The sequence below is a fragment of the Mus pahari genome, chromosome 10 (genome assembly GCF_900095145.1).
Source record: "Mus pahari chromosome 10, PAHARI_EIJ_v1.1, whole genome shotgun sequence".
Lineage (NCBI taxonomy): Eukaryota > Metazoa > Chordata > Mammalia > Rodentia > Muridae > Mus > Mus pahari.
In genome coordinates, this window is record NC_034599.1 from 96,580,483 (window position 1) to 96,595,877 (window position 15,395).

At 44.6% G+C, this 15,395-nt stretch overlaps 1 protein-coding gene across 4 annotated transcripts; it reads right to left on the reverse strand.

Annotated features, from left to right (window-relative positions):
* Positions 1–169: 169 nt before the first annotated feature.
* Cdv3 (CDV3 homolog) lies at positions 170–13,268 on the reverse strand. 4 transcript variants are annotated; one of them, XM_029543391.1, is made up of 6 exons: positions 12,603–13,268; positions 11,583–11,659; positions 7,074–7,216; positions 3,399–3,552; positions 3,068–3,070; positions 170–2,361 (listed from the first exon to the last, which is right to left on the reverse strand). In XM_029543391.1, exons 1-6 carry the CDS (start codon positions 12,915–12,917, stop codon positions 2,211–2,213), a joined length of 843 nt encoding a protein of 280 aa, XP_029399251.1. In that variant the 5' UTR covers positions 12,918–13,268; the 3' UTR covers positions 170–2,210. The 4 variants fall into 4 exon arrangements, with proteins under 4 accessions (XP_029399251.1, XP_029399250.1, XP_021062124.1 ...); XM_029543390.1 differs by having other exon boundaries at positions 3,399–3,558; positions 12,603–13,267; XM_021206465.2 differs by lacking the exon at positions 3,068–3,070 and having other exon boundaries at positions 3,399–3,558; positions 12,603–13,267.
* Between the last annotated feature and the right edge of the window lie 2,127 nt (positions 13,269–15,395).

Genomic DNA, 15,395 nt, shown 5'->3' on the forward strand with positions numbered 1-15,395 from the left:
GAATTGCAGCCATTTTCACTCATGCTACTTAACATTTACAGAATGTGACAAACATTACTAAACGCACTCTTGGAGAGCAGAGTCATCTCCACAAGTGAACTGGACACCATTCTCCATTCTCTTAGAGTTTAGGCTAAGGGGTTTCAACAGAAAGCATCACATTCCACCATCCATAGGTTTACTGTTTATTCAATGTTAAATGTTACAGAGTTCTTACACTGTCGGAGCCATGCCTGAGAACCCAAAGAAAGAAATGGTGCAATGGACAGCCTCATCCACCCAGACAGTGCATTAAAACTTGATTCATATGCATTTTGATAATTTCACAATCTTAAAAAAAATTATAACAAGACTTGGAATTTACATCTGCTGCGGGTCTTCAGCGTTCCAGTACAGTATGCCATTAAACAAACCTCATCATGTCTCTGTTCATGTCTTAAACCATAACCCCAAACAGAATGTGTGTATGTGTGTCTAGCTGGGGTAAAGCATACTTTAAGGGAAGTTTGTGGCTCAAGGTGTGAGATTACTTGTTAAGGTTTCTGGTGCCCAAATTAAGTCTTCAGTTTAACTAAGACTCTCAAGCCTCTAATCACCCAACCTCCTCTTGGCTGGTTCAGATAATGCCAACATTATTGCCCAGAAGTGGCATCCAGTCTGGTCAGGAGACACTGGCCTACATTGCTGCACTAAATCCACTAAACATGCTGTCAAGCTGGGAAAACATCCATTTCCTGTTCCATTCCTATCAGTAGTGAGCAAGTCTGAACTGTGTTTGGCAAAGGGATTCGTTTAGAGAGAAACCCAGGCACTGCCATCGTATCACATAGTCATATGTCAACATAGAGTATGTATACTNAACCATCTGTAGTGACAAGTAGGTAACTGACAGGCTATTTCATTAGGTGGAAAGAAATTTAGCAGTAACCTCTTCTAAGAGTCAAGTACTACTAGGTAGTTAAATTGAAATTACTAACAACAGAAATGCTACATTNCTGGCTATTCCCCTGCCTCTCCAAGTGATACCAAACATACTCCCAAGGTGAATGTCAAGAGCTGGCTAAACAATGGATCTACAGAACAGCCCATGACCTTCACATTTGGGGCACACACAAGGATTTATCAGACAGCATGCCAGATGCATGCGCAACTTGGTGTTTTGCTCCTGTTGCTTTAAACTGTTAAAAGCCAGGTCAGTGAAACCCACTCCTGAGCAGACGCCACACTCCATCCACAGCAGTTCAATTTATACCTGATTAGGAGGCTTGAGCAGCACCTGGAGTGCAGCGGATCCCCTGTCCTTTATATGTATCAAAGGCTATCTGGTTCCACCTAAGGATTGGCAAATTCATAGGGCATTTCACAATTCCAATGCTTCTTTCAGACTATTTCTCCACACAATATGCCCTTAAAGAACATACTCCAAGTCAAAGCAAGGCCTTAATGTGGAACCAAACAAGCANTATCTGAATGAAAAATTATTCAAAGAAACAAGACTACCCCCCCACCCACTCCCCATTTGGTGGACCCGAGTTTGGTTGAATTAAATCCAGTTACCTCATACAACTAAAAACTTAAATTATAAATCATAAGCCCCACACAGATGATCCAAACACATCATTTCTGACAGCGGCTTGTTCCAGGAAGTCTAACATAGCCACAGCCNATAGAGTATTCCTTAGGATGGGGCACAGAACAGGTTAATTTAAGGTCACTTAACTCTTCATCTTTTANAGCGGATCAGAACCCAGATGGCTGACTTCTGAAGGCTTTCTGACAGGAATCCAGTAGAGTTGGTTTCAAGGTTCACACAGACACTAGTAGCTGTAACCTTATGTAGAAGTTGTGATCCACATGAAATCCACAACTAAGGGCAGCAAATCTGAGGTAGTCAACCTTGCAAAGGCTCAGTATCTGAACATAAAGATGTTTGAATGACCACTGGCCGCAGGTTTGGTTTTATATGCAGAGCAACTATGGAAACACTGTTGAATCTAATTCACAAATATTTAAGACAATGAAACACCCCTAAATCCAACACACATCAAGATCAGTCGTGACTCTTGAACTTCCATAGTGCAACAGGGACAGTCACTGGACTTGAGGTCTTCAGTCAGTCACTGTAGATCCAGAAATCAAAACGATGAATGGCTGTTCTTGGTGGTTAGCTGTGGTCTGGTTATCTTGGAAGGCTTAGCAAAGACCATTCCTTAGCTGTACTGTGTGTGGCTGTACTTCTGATTCTCAAGCACAGCATACTGGTTGTCTAGCTGAAGTTTAAGGGCCTGGTTTTTTGAAACCTCCTCCCTACCTCTATTTTTGTGTCTCACTACTTCAAAGCTCTTCTCCATTTCTTTATCCCTAAGGGAAAAGAAATGTAATCAGTAAATATTTCTTCTTCACTAGGGAATTTTGAAAGTACTCTTCCTCGAATTTAAAAAAAAAAAAAAAAGAAGAAGAAGAAAGAAGACCCTAAGAATAATCCTGGAGAGACAGGAAGGGAATACAAAAATCCCTATCAAACCATTTTAAGGCTTCAATTGAACAGAAAACATGTAATACTGTACTGAAGCTCTGAGGTCCCATCTTCTGAATATTTTGGGACCAACTTGAAGACAACCAGAAAGAAGCTGTATAATGACATTCCTTCTAAGACTCACTTCTAAGTTTTCGAAGTTAGTAGATAATATGCATAAGGGCAACAATTTCCTCATTCAAGTAATGTTCTCATCATTCAACGATTTCTCCTCCCTTTTGCTTTGGGGGAGTGGTCTGATTAGATCAGGTACAGAAAGATGTGTGTGGCNAGTCAACTGCTCTCCCAGAGTCCCCCACATGTGAGGACAGAAAGGAGAAACAAGTCCAAGTAGAGGTCTAAATTCAAGCCAGCTGTGCTCTCAACGAGGTGAAAAGGCTGGGATTTACTTTAAAACCGCCCCAAAAATTTTTCCATCTGATGCCATTTACATTTCTTCCCACTTTATTTACTTTTGAAAATTCATGTCCCTAATAAGATGTAGATGTGCCATGTGGTCATTTAACTTCAGGTAGTATTCATTTTAAGTACCTGCTGAAATAAGATTATTTATAGTATTAGATTTGTAAATGCCAACATCTTTCATCTTCTCATATTTACTATGAATGCAATGATAAATGCTTCTACAATTCTAGTTTCCGTATTTAAAAGGAACATAAGCCAGTAATAATTTACTTAAAGAATACCTAAATGGAGCTGTGACAGAAACACAGCAGACAGCAAAACATTTTTACCATCCTTTCTCTTGTCCTTTCCAAAAAGGACTTTTCCCCCACCTTCTCCTTCCCTTCCTGGGTACTCAAGCCCCACCAGGTGCCTAGATGCCTGTCAGAAAACCTAACTCATAGCCTTGCATACTTACTTCCGGCTCTCTACATGCTTGGCAGTGGACTGCAGGGATGGGAACTGCGTGTCACTGTATATTTCTGGTGGTCCTTGTGGCGTTTTCCTTGTCGTGGTTAGTCTTGCCCCAGGAGGCCTATATACACCACTGGGCATTGCTGGCTCCGGGGTTTCTGTAACTAATAGATAAACCATTCAAATGTTTGACTTTCTTGTAACATTTTCCTATACTTCTGATCCTTTAACAACTGTGAGAAAGGTCACCCTGATTTAGAATGGATTTGGACTAGACAATAAAAGCAAAGTTCTGTGAGAAAATATCTCCAAGTAGAACCTTGCCCATCTCTTAATCTCAAGAGGTTACCCTTCTGGAACACAACACTGCTGTCACTGGTGTTTCTATCAAAATGTGACATCTACTTTCTTTACTTGAAAGGTGGGCTAAACAAGGTATTTTATATAAATTATTTAATAAAATGCACATGCAGTATTTTAAATTCCTTAAGATAATAAAGGTCTTTATTTCATTCTCTTAAGACCACTGGATGTTAAGTTTCTCTATTTGCTTATAACACAGGAAAAAGCACCTTGGCTTAAAATTTACTGTGACTTAATTTGGGGGCCACAATGTTTCAGGTTTTTCCTGTCTCCCACCTTCCCAACTGACCCTTGATATGTATTCAAGCAGTGTCGTTTCCCACTTTTCAAAAACTTTCAAAGTTTCAGGCTGGGGAGGCTCAATGGGACAGCACTGTAATCATCTACTAGCTAAAATAAAATGTTCTTATAGTTTAAAGGATTGTTTTCTATAGGCTTAGTTATGCCAGAGGGAAAGCATACATGCTTTTACTGAGTATCTAAGTTGCACTTGAGATACACACATTAAAAACTGCCTTGAGCCGGGCGTGGCGGTGCACGCCTTTAATCCCAGCACTTGGGAGGCAGAGGCAGGTGGATTTTTGAGTTCGAGGCCAGCCTGGTCTACAGAGTGAGTTCTAGGACAGCCAGAGCTATACAGACAGACAAACCCTGTCTTGAAAAAGCAGAAAAACAAAACAAAACTGCCTTGAACAGTGGAACATGCTGGCAACATGGGAGGCTGACATGAGGATCTTGAGTTCAAAGCCAGCCTGGGCAACTCAGACCCATCTTCAAAGAAACCAGACCAAACTCCAAATAACTACTGACCCTTACATTTCAGCCACCACATGTGGCTTTTTTAAAAAAAATGTTAATTGTGTTTGTGGATGATATGACTTGTGAGGCGTGCCTGCTCCCTCAGGCACTCGTTCGTTTATTCTTTTTTTTAAAGATTTATTACATGTAAGTACACTGTCTTCACACACTCCGGAAGAGGGTGTCAAATCCTGTTATGGATGGTTGTGAGCCACCATGTGGTTGCTGGGGTTTGAACTCAGGACCCAACTCAGACTAGGATCAAAGCAACACATGTAGCTATTTTAGAGTAAAATGAAATCTAGGTTTCAATTCCTCAGTCACATTAGCCACCATGTCCTAAGTACTCAACAGCTACATGTGACTAGCCATCCTTCTCACTGAGCTCAACCAGCACCTCCGAAAATGCTAACCAACGGACAGTATATGCTAGAAGAGACAAAAAAAGGGGAGAAGGGGTGCCATACCAAAAATGACAGCAGAGGAGAACAAAAGAGCTACACTTAAATGTGTGCACACACTGTGTACATACACAGATGGCCCTGGTGGCCAGAAGCGAAAGGTGGATTTCTTGAAACTGGAGTCACAGGTATTTGTGGCCCTCTGATAAGAATTACTAAGATACAATTCTGGTGCTGGTAGAGTGTAGGTTAGTACTTTTTTTTTTTTTGGTTTTTCAAGACAGGGTTTCTCAGTATAGCCCTGGCTGTCCTGGAACTCACTCTGTAGACCAGGCTGGCCTCGAACTCAGAAATCCGCCTGCCTCNCTGGAACTCACTCTGTAGACCAGGCTGGCCTCGAACTCAGAAATCCGCCTGCCTCTGCCTCCCAAGTGCTGGGATTAAAGGCGTGTGCCACCATGCCCGGCTTAGGTTAGTGCTCTTAACTGCTGAGGTTACATATTAAAAGGGGGCTTGGGGAGGGTTTTATTAACAGGGTAAAATTAAGCAGATATGAAAAGACCCTCTTTATACAAACCCGGTGACAAGATACAGCTCCACAAACTCACCACACATATAATAAAAAGAAAGCAAACACTTAAAACTAAATATTAGCAAACAAGCTGAATCTGGCCCACCAACTGAGCACAGCTATCCTCACTGCTGTTAAATCCACATTACTGTCTATGCCACAGCAGCACAACCGAGTCCACAGTCATCCACCACCTGTCTTTTAAGGCACCTGATACAAAGAGGAAAGAGAAAGAAATAGTCCCAAAGCTAAGAACTAAGGGTCTGCTGGAGCTGCGTGTCTGGTGCATTCCAGGAGTATCTTGAAAGAACATCAAGTTCAGGAAGGGGGGGGAAAAAAAAAAAAAAAAATCAAGCCGCATTACTATGGTGATTCACACTAATCACACTTCAGCACTTGCTATAAGCATTAGAACTTAAAACTCATGTGCACAAGAACCCCAGGCATGGCGGCAGCAGGTGCCTGTAAACAGCACAGGGTGGGTGGTGACAGAGAAAACCACATCCCAGGAGTGTGCTAGCTAGCCAGCTAGTACAGCCATTCAATCATCTCTAGACTCAGTGAGAACTTGTCTCAATTATTTAGAGTGACAAGGAAGACACAGCCAAACCTCTAGCCTCAATACCCACATACCAAGACATAACACTAACACACACACACATATACATTCAGGGCTAGCCTGAGCAGAGTGGGGATGAATATTATCAAAAATATACTGATGACAACTTTATAATAAAAAAAATTTTTTTTTAACTTAGAAAGTTGCCAGGAAAGCTCACACCTGTAATCTCAGATTTTGGGAAGTGGGGTAGCATAAGGTCATCTGTATTACAGAGGACTCAAGGTCATCCTGAGCTATATAAAATAAATAAAACCAAGAATTTTGAGCTGAAAATGCAGCTCTGTGGTACAGCGCATTTAGCATGTGCAGAATTCAATTTCTAGCACAGCAAAAACCAGACAAACACTCTGAACTAGGAAGATGGCTCAATGGCTACAGTCTGCTGAGCATGTGTATAGTCACCAGAGCTGGATGGTCAGATCCATGTAAGCCTAGGCAGTCATAGCAGGCACCTCACTAAAGAGGCACAAATAGGATCCTAAAAGCAAACTGGCAAGCTAGGATAGCTAGAACTGGTTTGAGTTCCTGGTTCCTTGAGAAACCTAAAAGTGGACAATGAGAGTGGCAACAAGCTGTGGTCTATCCACAAGCACTTGTACAAACATGCAAACACACATCCAACAACACACATAAACCCCTAAAAGTTCTTTAGTTCTAAAGAAATTTTACTAACTCCCTTCTGCTGATAATGTAAGCTTCAAGACCTAAGTGTGGCGCCAAGAATGTGATTTAGTGGTAGGATGATGGCAGGAGGTGAACTACTTGGCTTTATTCCCTAGCACCAAAAACAAAAGCAAAACTTTGACAGCCTACAGGACAAAAAAAGTATGTCACTCAATGACATTTCTACATCCCTTCCACTAAAGCAGCATACGTTAGGATCCACTATCCCCATTCCCCTCGGGAGGGAAGACAGAAGATCACCTGTTACTGGAGCAGGAGGCGCTTGTACCGGAGCGGTTCTATTCCAGGGACCTGAAGATTTTTCTGCTCCACTGCCACCTCCACCTTCTTCCCAATTATCTCCTGGATCTTCTCTCTTTTCATTATCATCATCTTCCTTTTCACTATTGAAAAACAAGCACATTGAACTTCCCAAGAACTGGAACTAGATGTATGCACCACTATATGAAACTTCAACAACAACAAAAAAAAATTCATTTTAAAATATGGTCAAATTATACAGTTCTGACTGGCATGGAACCCGATATGTAGGCAAAGCTGATCGACATCTAGGAGACCTGCCTGTCTCTGCTGGGACTAAAGGTGAGTGGACCATCATACCCAACTGAACTTTCTAGGGGCAAACTTTTGGGAATCAGTTCTCTTTCCACCTGGAAATAAACCTATTTTAGGGAATAAACCCAGGTCATCAACTTTAACAGCAATACCCAATAAGCCACCTTGCTGGGCCCCATAAAAGATATTTCTATTAAAGCAAGATGTGTCCTAGCTTTACGCCAAATTTCTTCTGGCTTAGTGTTGGTTTTTTTCCCCTCCATTCGGTGAGTGGAGTCTAACTTGGATTCTCGTGTATGCACAAAAGCATGCTAAACTGAGCCATACCTAGAATCCAAGACAAATTTCTTGACCTCCTTTTTAATTGATTGTGAGGCAAGGTCTCACTCAGGTAGCCCAGGCTGGCCTTAAACTCACTATATACTCAAACAAGTTGATGATCCTGGCTTATCTTCCTGTCTCTATCTCCCAAGTGCTGAAATTAAAGGTGTAAATCACCATACCCATCTTTATTAAGGCCCTTTAAAGACAATGCCCACCAGCTGGAAGTAACTCCAGCATTTAAAGACGTACGATGTCAAGAGGAACAACCTAATTTCCAATCTGTATTTAAGACTAAGACTGCCTCTCAAGGGCTAGGTGCTCAGCGGGACTCAATAACAGAGCACTTCAGCTTGGGCTGATCCCTATAACTCATAAAGACAAACAGAAGTAATCACTGTTTGGAGACTGACTGGTGACCTCAGCATACAAGCCAAGGCAAGAATGGTGACTTCAGTGATACCTTCTCCAAAAACTAAAGGTCACAACTAGATGGTCCTTGCCACCAAGCCTAACTACCTGAGTTTAATCCCCAGGATACACAAGGTGGAAGAGAACTAACTTCTGTTGGTTTTATTCTGATATGCATGCCACAGCATGCTCACAAAATAAAGTGCAATTTTTAAAAGACAAAGGAAAAAAGAGAAAGCCAAATTTCAGTTTTCCCTTTTAACATACAACCTGTCCAGCCATATAAAATGATGCTGGTCACTAATAATATTCATGCCATCTAAATCATCATCTAATACATTATACTTATCATAAACACCAAACATCCAGAGAGAATCCTAAAGATCTGTAATTTTAATGAGTACTTTGATAGCTAAAACAATGTTAGGAACCAGGCGTGATGGTGCACGCCTTTAATCCTAGCACTCGGGAGGCAGAGGCAGGATTTCTGAGTTCAAGGTCAGCCTGGTCTACAGAGTGAGTTCCAGGACAGCCAGGACTATACAGAGAAACCCTGTCTCGAAAAAACAAAAACAAAAACAAAACAAAAAAAAACAAACAAAAAAACAATGTTAGGAACTGACTGTTGAAGTCCAGGTTCTGCCATCTCTGTCATTTAATGGTCAGGCTTTCAAGATGACACTGGCTGTCTTTTAGATAAAGGTGACACACCAATTCGAAAAGCAAATGAGTTAGTACATATCTATCTGTCACATAAACATTACTAGATGGTTTTTAGTAATCAATACAAATTTTATACACTCAGTACATGTATCACCTTTGTAACAGGAAGTAAAAAATTGTAGCTTTTATTTGAAAAAGAAATGGGAAATGTTATTTTCTAATGGATCGTAAAAATCTGATCAAATAGCATAACACCATTCTCTAACAGCAGCTTATTAGCTAGTATGAAGTTTATAATTACCCAGGCCCCAGGCTAGTTGTGGTTTTCAATCTTCACAATTTTCTTCAAGAGGTGGTTTTTTTTTTTTTTTGCCTTTTTAAAATTTGCCTAAAAGCCATGTCAATACTATGATAATTGCTCCAAGAATGAAATAGATAATCATATGGGTGTAACTAATGGTAATATCCCAACAACCTAATCTATCCAAAAAAGGTGAAAAGATTCCCACCTACATGGCATTTACATCTGCATACACTGAAGCAGCTGTTTTCAGTTATTCATTCACTCTTTGAATCTACTTACTCACCAACACACTAAATCACAATTGTTCATCTGTATATATGGTAAGAACACTTGCTATAAAAGTAAAAAGAGCAGAGTTCAAATCCCTAGCCCCCACATGAAAGCCAGGCACGTCAACACTGCAGCAGAGGCAAGTAGATCCTAAGAGTTTACTAACAACTTCATGACTCTAAAGTTAAAATAGATAAGGACTTTTATATCCTGTTAGAAAACCAGTTCAATTTAAATGTTCTCCATAATTTAACAAAATCAAATTTTAAACTGAAAAAAGCTTGAAATCCACCCCTCTACCTTCAGAAAGTGTAACTTTTACCCACTAAAATTTAAGTCAACATGTCCAAAAATTACCACTCAAGGGCTGGCGACCAAGAGCCTAATTTAACTGCAGAGCAGGGACCACATCCATTCTACGAACCACCACAGATAAAAGAACCTGTAAACTCCCTCTCCAGATTTATAGATCAAGCTTGGAGACAAACAAAACAAGAACATTTTCTACTTTTTCTTTTAAACTGAGATAGGGTCAGACTAAATTGCTCAGAGTAATATTAAACTCACTAACTCATGCACGCCGGATTTTTCTCATCCTCCCTACCTCAGCTTCTCAACAGCTGACAGTTAACGCTTTCACCAAGCCCAGTGGGAGTATTTTCTAAAAATTACTCATAAGCGTATATACTGCTCTTGCAGAGGATACAAATTCAGTCCATAGAACACAGCTCCCAACTACCTGTAACTCCAGTTTCAAGGGACCTGATGCTTTCTCTTCTGGCCTCAACAGGCACCTACATGCACATGTACATATATAGCCCAGACATACATATGTAATTAAATCTTTAAAAAAGGAAAAACAAAACACAACACTAAAGCCACACCAAAAAGGGAGATAACGCCTAAGTTCCCTGCTATAAAAAGCAATGTTTAATTTGGTAAATTCACAAGTGAGAACACCTAGGGACATGAATGACTGGGTGGTACAGACATTAACCATACATCAAAATATACTACCTGGCTTTTTCAATAAGTTACCAGATCATAAATACTATATAATCTAGATTTTAAAAGATTAATTTAGAGTTAAAGTCATTTCCTCAACAACTGTTCCATATGGTGACTGGAATTCTCTACAAATTGCAAGCTTCAAACCAAAGACAATTTCCGATCATTTTGCTTGTGTAAGATGAGGATTTTGATTCTTAAGGCAATAGAGCCCTACTCACTTTTGAACTTCAAATACCTTAAATACTTACCCTTTCTACTTGAAAAAAATTTTTTTCCAAACATGATACTTTTAAAACCAGATCTAAAATGAACTACCAGATTGAACGAGACAATGTAGGTTCTCAACTTTAAAGTCTCTTAATCAACCAATCCAACTGTGAAAATGACTGTTTTCCTGAACTTTGAAAACCAGTCACCTCAGAGCCCGAAATGGCAGGTAGCACAGGCCTGCAATTCCAGCAGTTCAAGTTCAGCCCGGAACACACAGCTAAGAACTATGCAAACTGAGTGCTAGGGTAAGCTTCTTCTGGGGATGGGTTCAGGAGAGCCTCTATAAACAGAACACTCAATGTTTTGACTGGGGTGGTGGGTATTCAAGGTGGCTTCACGGTGAATACAAATTTGTGTATGTTGGAAGTATCCTACACTGCAATTACCAGAGAGAACTAAAAAAACAATTTTACTAAATAAGTAAAAGAAAAAACTAAGTTCCAGCACAACCTGGTGGTGCATTTAGGTGGACACTTTAGAGTTCAAGGTGCCAGCTCAGTGCTCTTCCACAGATCAGGGTCCAGTTCGCAGAACCCACACTAACAGCTGTAACTCCAATTCCAGAAGACAGACAGACATGTATTACACAGGTAACACACTTCAATTTTTTTTCCTGAAAAAAACAAGCTGCTTCTCCTGAGCCACACAGTAAATTCTCAGGGCAGCAGGAACTACAGGAGTCCTGCTGGGGGTAGGGAAGACCACCCAAGTTCAAACACTAAGTGTTAAAAAATTTTAAATGACAAAAATCCATTTTAGTCAAGTCAAAAATCCACACAGCTGCAAATAGGGAAATCACAGGATTTTAGAGTTGGCAACTAATTTAATGACAGAGGCCTGCCTTTGCTCAAGGATCAGGGCCTAAAAAAAAAAAAAAAAAAAAAAAAGTAACTGTGTGTACTACTTAACAAGGTTACCTAATCCCATGGGTAATCACATCCTACCTTATTTGCATTGCCTGAACTCTTAATCCGCTGTAATCAACCTCTCTTTGCTCAAATTCTTTCCACTCATTTTCATCCTATGGAAGAAACAACATCTGATTAGAGTTTTTGGTAAGGCCATTTCAGACTAAAAGGCATCAAGGGCCAACGGGATTCCCCAAACTGGTAAAAGTACCCGCAAAACATCGGATGAGTTCTTTAGAGATCTTGGTAAACAGATTTCAGACTAGGAAAAATTCCATCAGTGGTCGCCAGGATTCTTGGGTCGGTGTAAGAATCGGCGGCAGTCTACACCGGGGACCAGAGAGTCTGACTCTCCAGGCCCACGTGGTGGTGGGAAGAGAGAATTTACCACGGCCTCTAACGTCTCCACACACGTACACATGAGTGCGCGCATACAAATAGGCAAATAAATGTTATCTTTAAAAAAAAAAAATCGCAGGCAGTGACACAGCGAGGCCGGAGGTTCTTTGTGAACTGGGGGTCATCCAGGGCGACCCAGTGAGAGCTTGTCTCAAAAAAATGAGTCTAGTGGCAGGTCTGTAAAGTTTAGCCCGTCCCTGCAAGATCGCGACACGTGCCCAGCTCCCAAACGCCCTCTCTGCCCACGCTTTTCCGTAAACCCAAGCCCAGGGCGAGCTGAGCGGCGGAGAGGCGGCGACAGACATTCCACAACTCGATCCCCAGCCCTGCGTGGCCGCGGCTGGGAAAGGGAGCCACGCTAGCCCGGGCGGCACAGAGCAGCCTTGGAACACCTTAAGGACGCGAAATCCGGCCCCAGCGAGGCTCAAGCGGGACGACGAGGACCTCGGGCACACGTCACCGGGGGACTGGCCCAACCCCCGTGGCCCAGAGGGCGCGGCGCGCGGAGGGCGAGGGACGGGGGCGACCAGACGAGCCCCGGGGACCGCGAGCCCGCCCGCCCGCCCGCCCGGCCGACGTGCGAAGCCCGAGTCACGTGGCCTCCCGGACCGGCGGGGGCGGGCACATGCGGCCGGCCGCCGGCCTCCCGACCCTCACCTTCGTTATGGCCTTGCCGGCGGGGCCCGCGCTCCCGCCGTCTCCGGACCTCGAGTTCCCGCCGTCTCCGGACCTGGCGCCGGAGCCCGAGCTCCCGCCGTCGCCCGACCTGGCGCCGGAGCCGGAGCTCCCGCCGTCGCCCGACCTGGCGCCGGAGCCCAAGCTCCCGCCGTCACCCGGCCTGGAGCCCGCCGCCGCGCTGCTCCCGCCCGCGCCGCTCGCCGCGTTGGCCGCCCGGCTGCTCCGTTCCTTCTTCTTCTTCTTGTCCCTCTTGGCGAAGAAGTTGTCCAGGCTCCGCTCCTCGGTCTCGGCCATGGCCGCGGTCCGGATGGGTGGGGCCGGCGGAGGGCGCGGCGCTCGCGGCTCCGAGCTCTGGGTCAAGGCCGGCTGTGCGCTCAGGCTGCCGGGTGCGGCGTCGCCTCAGCCCCGCGGGGTCGCCGAGGCGCGGGCGGCAGGGCGGCCGGCTTCCCCCCCGTGCTCCGGGGGAACGGTGGTACGCTCCTCGCCGGGGAGCGCGAGCGTGGAGCAGGGTCGCGCCCGGCCCCGCTGCCTCAGGGGGACAAGGAAGGCGCGCACCGGCGAGCGCTCGGCTAACGACGGCGCGTGCGGGAGGAAGACGCGCGGGCCTGAGGAGGGGAGAGGGGACGGGGAGGGGAGGGAGGGGAGGAGGGAGGGCGGGCCACCAGCAGAGAGAGGCAGCGCCGCGCCTGCGCGCTCGGGTCCGCCCGCCGCTGTGGGCGCGCCGAGGGGGGCGGGCGGCGGGATGAGAAGGGGGCGGGTCTTCCTGGAGAGCCAATCAGAAGCCGGGACGGAGTGCTTAGGTGACAATCCATTCCTTCTACGGGGCGGTGCCCTGGATGGGGGCGGGGAGAAAGCGGGTGTAGGCAAAGAGAGTGACGTCCCTAGTGGCTCCTGCCTCCGATTGGCCAGGGATTTTGCCTTGAGGGCGGGCATTTAGAGGGTTGGTGACTTGGCTGAAGAAGACCAGCCGGAGGGGGCGGGTGTGCCTTGGTTGCGCGCATGCGCAGGGTACACGTGCGTCTGCTCGCCAGGACTGTGGCCTGGTAGGCGTTTGAACTTTCAGGAAAAGGAGAGAGACCATGTTTAAGCCAGCTATGTTCAAGCTTGGTCCTCCTGGCCTGCTTTTCTGTACTTGCACCCCCTCTGGTCGGGCACCTCTTACTTTTCTTCTGAATGGAATGCTTTTGGTGAGGAGCGCTGGATTTGTATTCGTGGTTCCATTTACGGAAGGAACTTAAGCCAGTACCTGAATGAAAGGGAACTGATTTTGAACTCCATCCTGAACTAGATGTGTCTACCAGGGCCAGGTTAAATAAATCTGACCCTCTAACGCTAGCTCTTGGGAGATGGAGAATGGCCGGGGATGTGATTTTGGTGGTAGTGTAACAGGCGCATGTCAGCGTCGAGTCCGCCCACAGAATCACAAAGAGAAAACATACACAAAACCCCTCTTCCTGGGATTGGCACATACTAAGTGAATACTTTACCCTTACCCATACTTTTATGCAGCCCAGAAAGCTTTTTGTTTGCTTGGGGGCGATTACTTTGTTTTGGGACCGGGTCTCATAGCCTAGGCTGCTCTGAACGCCATCTATAGAAAAAATAATGTGTTTCTGATCTTCCAGCCTCCACCGTCCCAAGTGCTGAGAGTTCAGGCATGCACTTTTGTGCCTGTGTTAGCGATACTAGGGGCTTCCAGTCTTGCTAGCGAAGCTCTCTACCAGCTAAAGAATGAATGACCCAATACAGATGTTGGAGTTTTCCTTGTTTTGAGTTACATGGTTGCACCTCGAATTCCTCCTGCTCTGACTTGAGCTTGAGTGATTGCTACAGTTTAGCTTTGGCTTCTGTGTTGGATCTTAGGACAGAGAAAGGGAACGACCACAAGATATAGAAACAAGAATCAAACATATCCTTGTTTCCACCTGGCTTGACTTTGGGGCCTTAGAGAATCAAATGTGTGCTTCTCTGAGACCTGTGGTCTGGGTATGCATTAAACTTGGGCTTCCTCTTAAGGGTAGAGGAGAAAGCTGTGACAACCACTGAGGAAATGGCTAAGTCCTAGGTCTGTAGCCTTGTGGGAAAGATAGAACCCAGCTAGTAAATGGTGGGACGTCTTGCCACACCTGTTCCCTCCTGTCTTTCCTTAAAAGTCCTTCCCTAATCGTGGCTATTGAAGACCTACATTCTGAATATATCGATGGATAAATGAAGGCTTTATAGCTATAGCCAACAATAAGCAGACCTTTCTTTTGTTTGGTTTGGTTTTTTTGAGACAGGTTTCACTGTGTAGACCGGGCTGACCTCGAACTCTGAGATTCACCTGCCTGTGCCTCCTAAGTGCTGAAATTGAAGGTTTGTGCCAGACATATTTGTTCTCTTCCCCCAACCCTGGGTGGTTCCTAGGTGACTTCCTTTTGTGGCACTACATATCTTCCTGTGGTATTGTCCAAGTTCAGCACTGCCCAGTGCCACCAGGTTTGCTTAACATCTCTTAGCAAACTTTCTTTTTACCTTCCTGTCTTCTTTTTTCCTCTTCCCTTCTTTTTTTGCCCTTTCCTGCTCCCCACACCCTAATTTTAAAACAATGTCTAAAGTATCCTAAATTAACCTTGAACACAGAGCCAAGGATGGTCATGAACCTCCACTTCCATCCAATTCTCTCACTGTGTCTCTGTCTGTCTCTCTCCCTCCCTCCCTCCCTCTTCCTCTCTCTCTCTCTCTCTCTCTCTCTCTCTCTCCCCCCGACAGTTACCGAGAACTTCATACAAA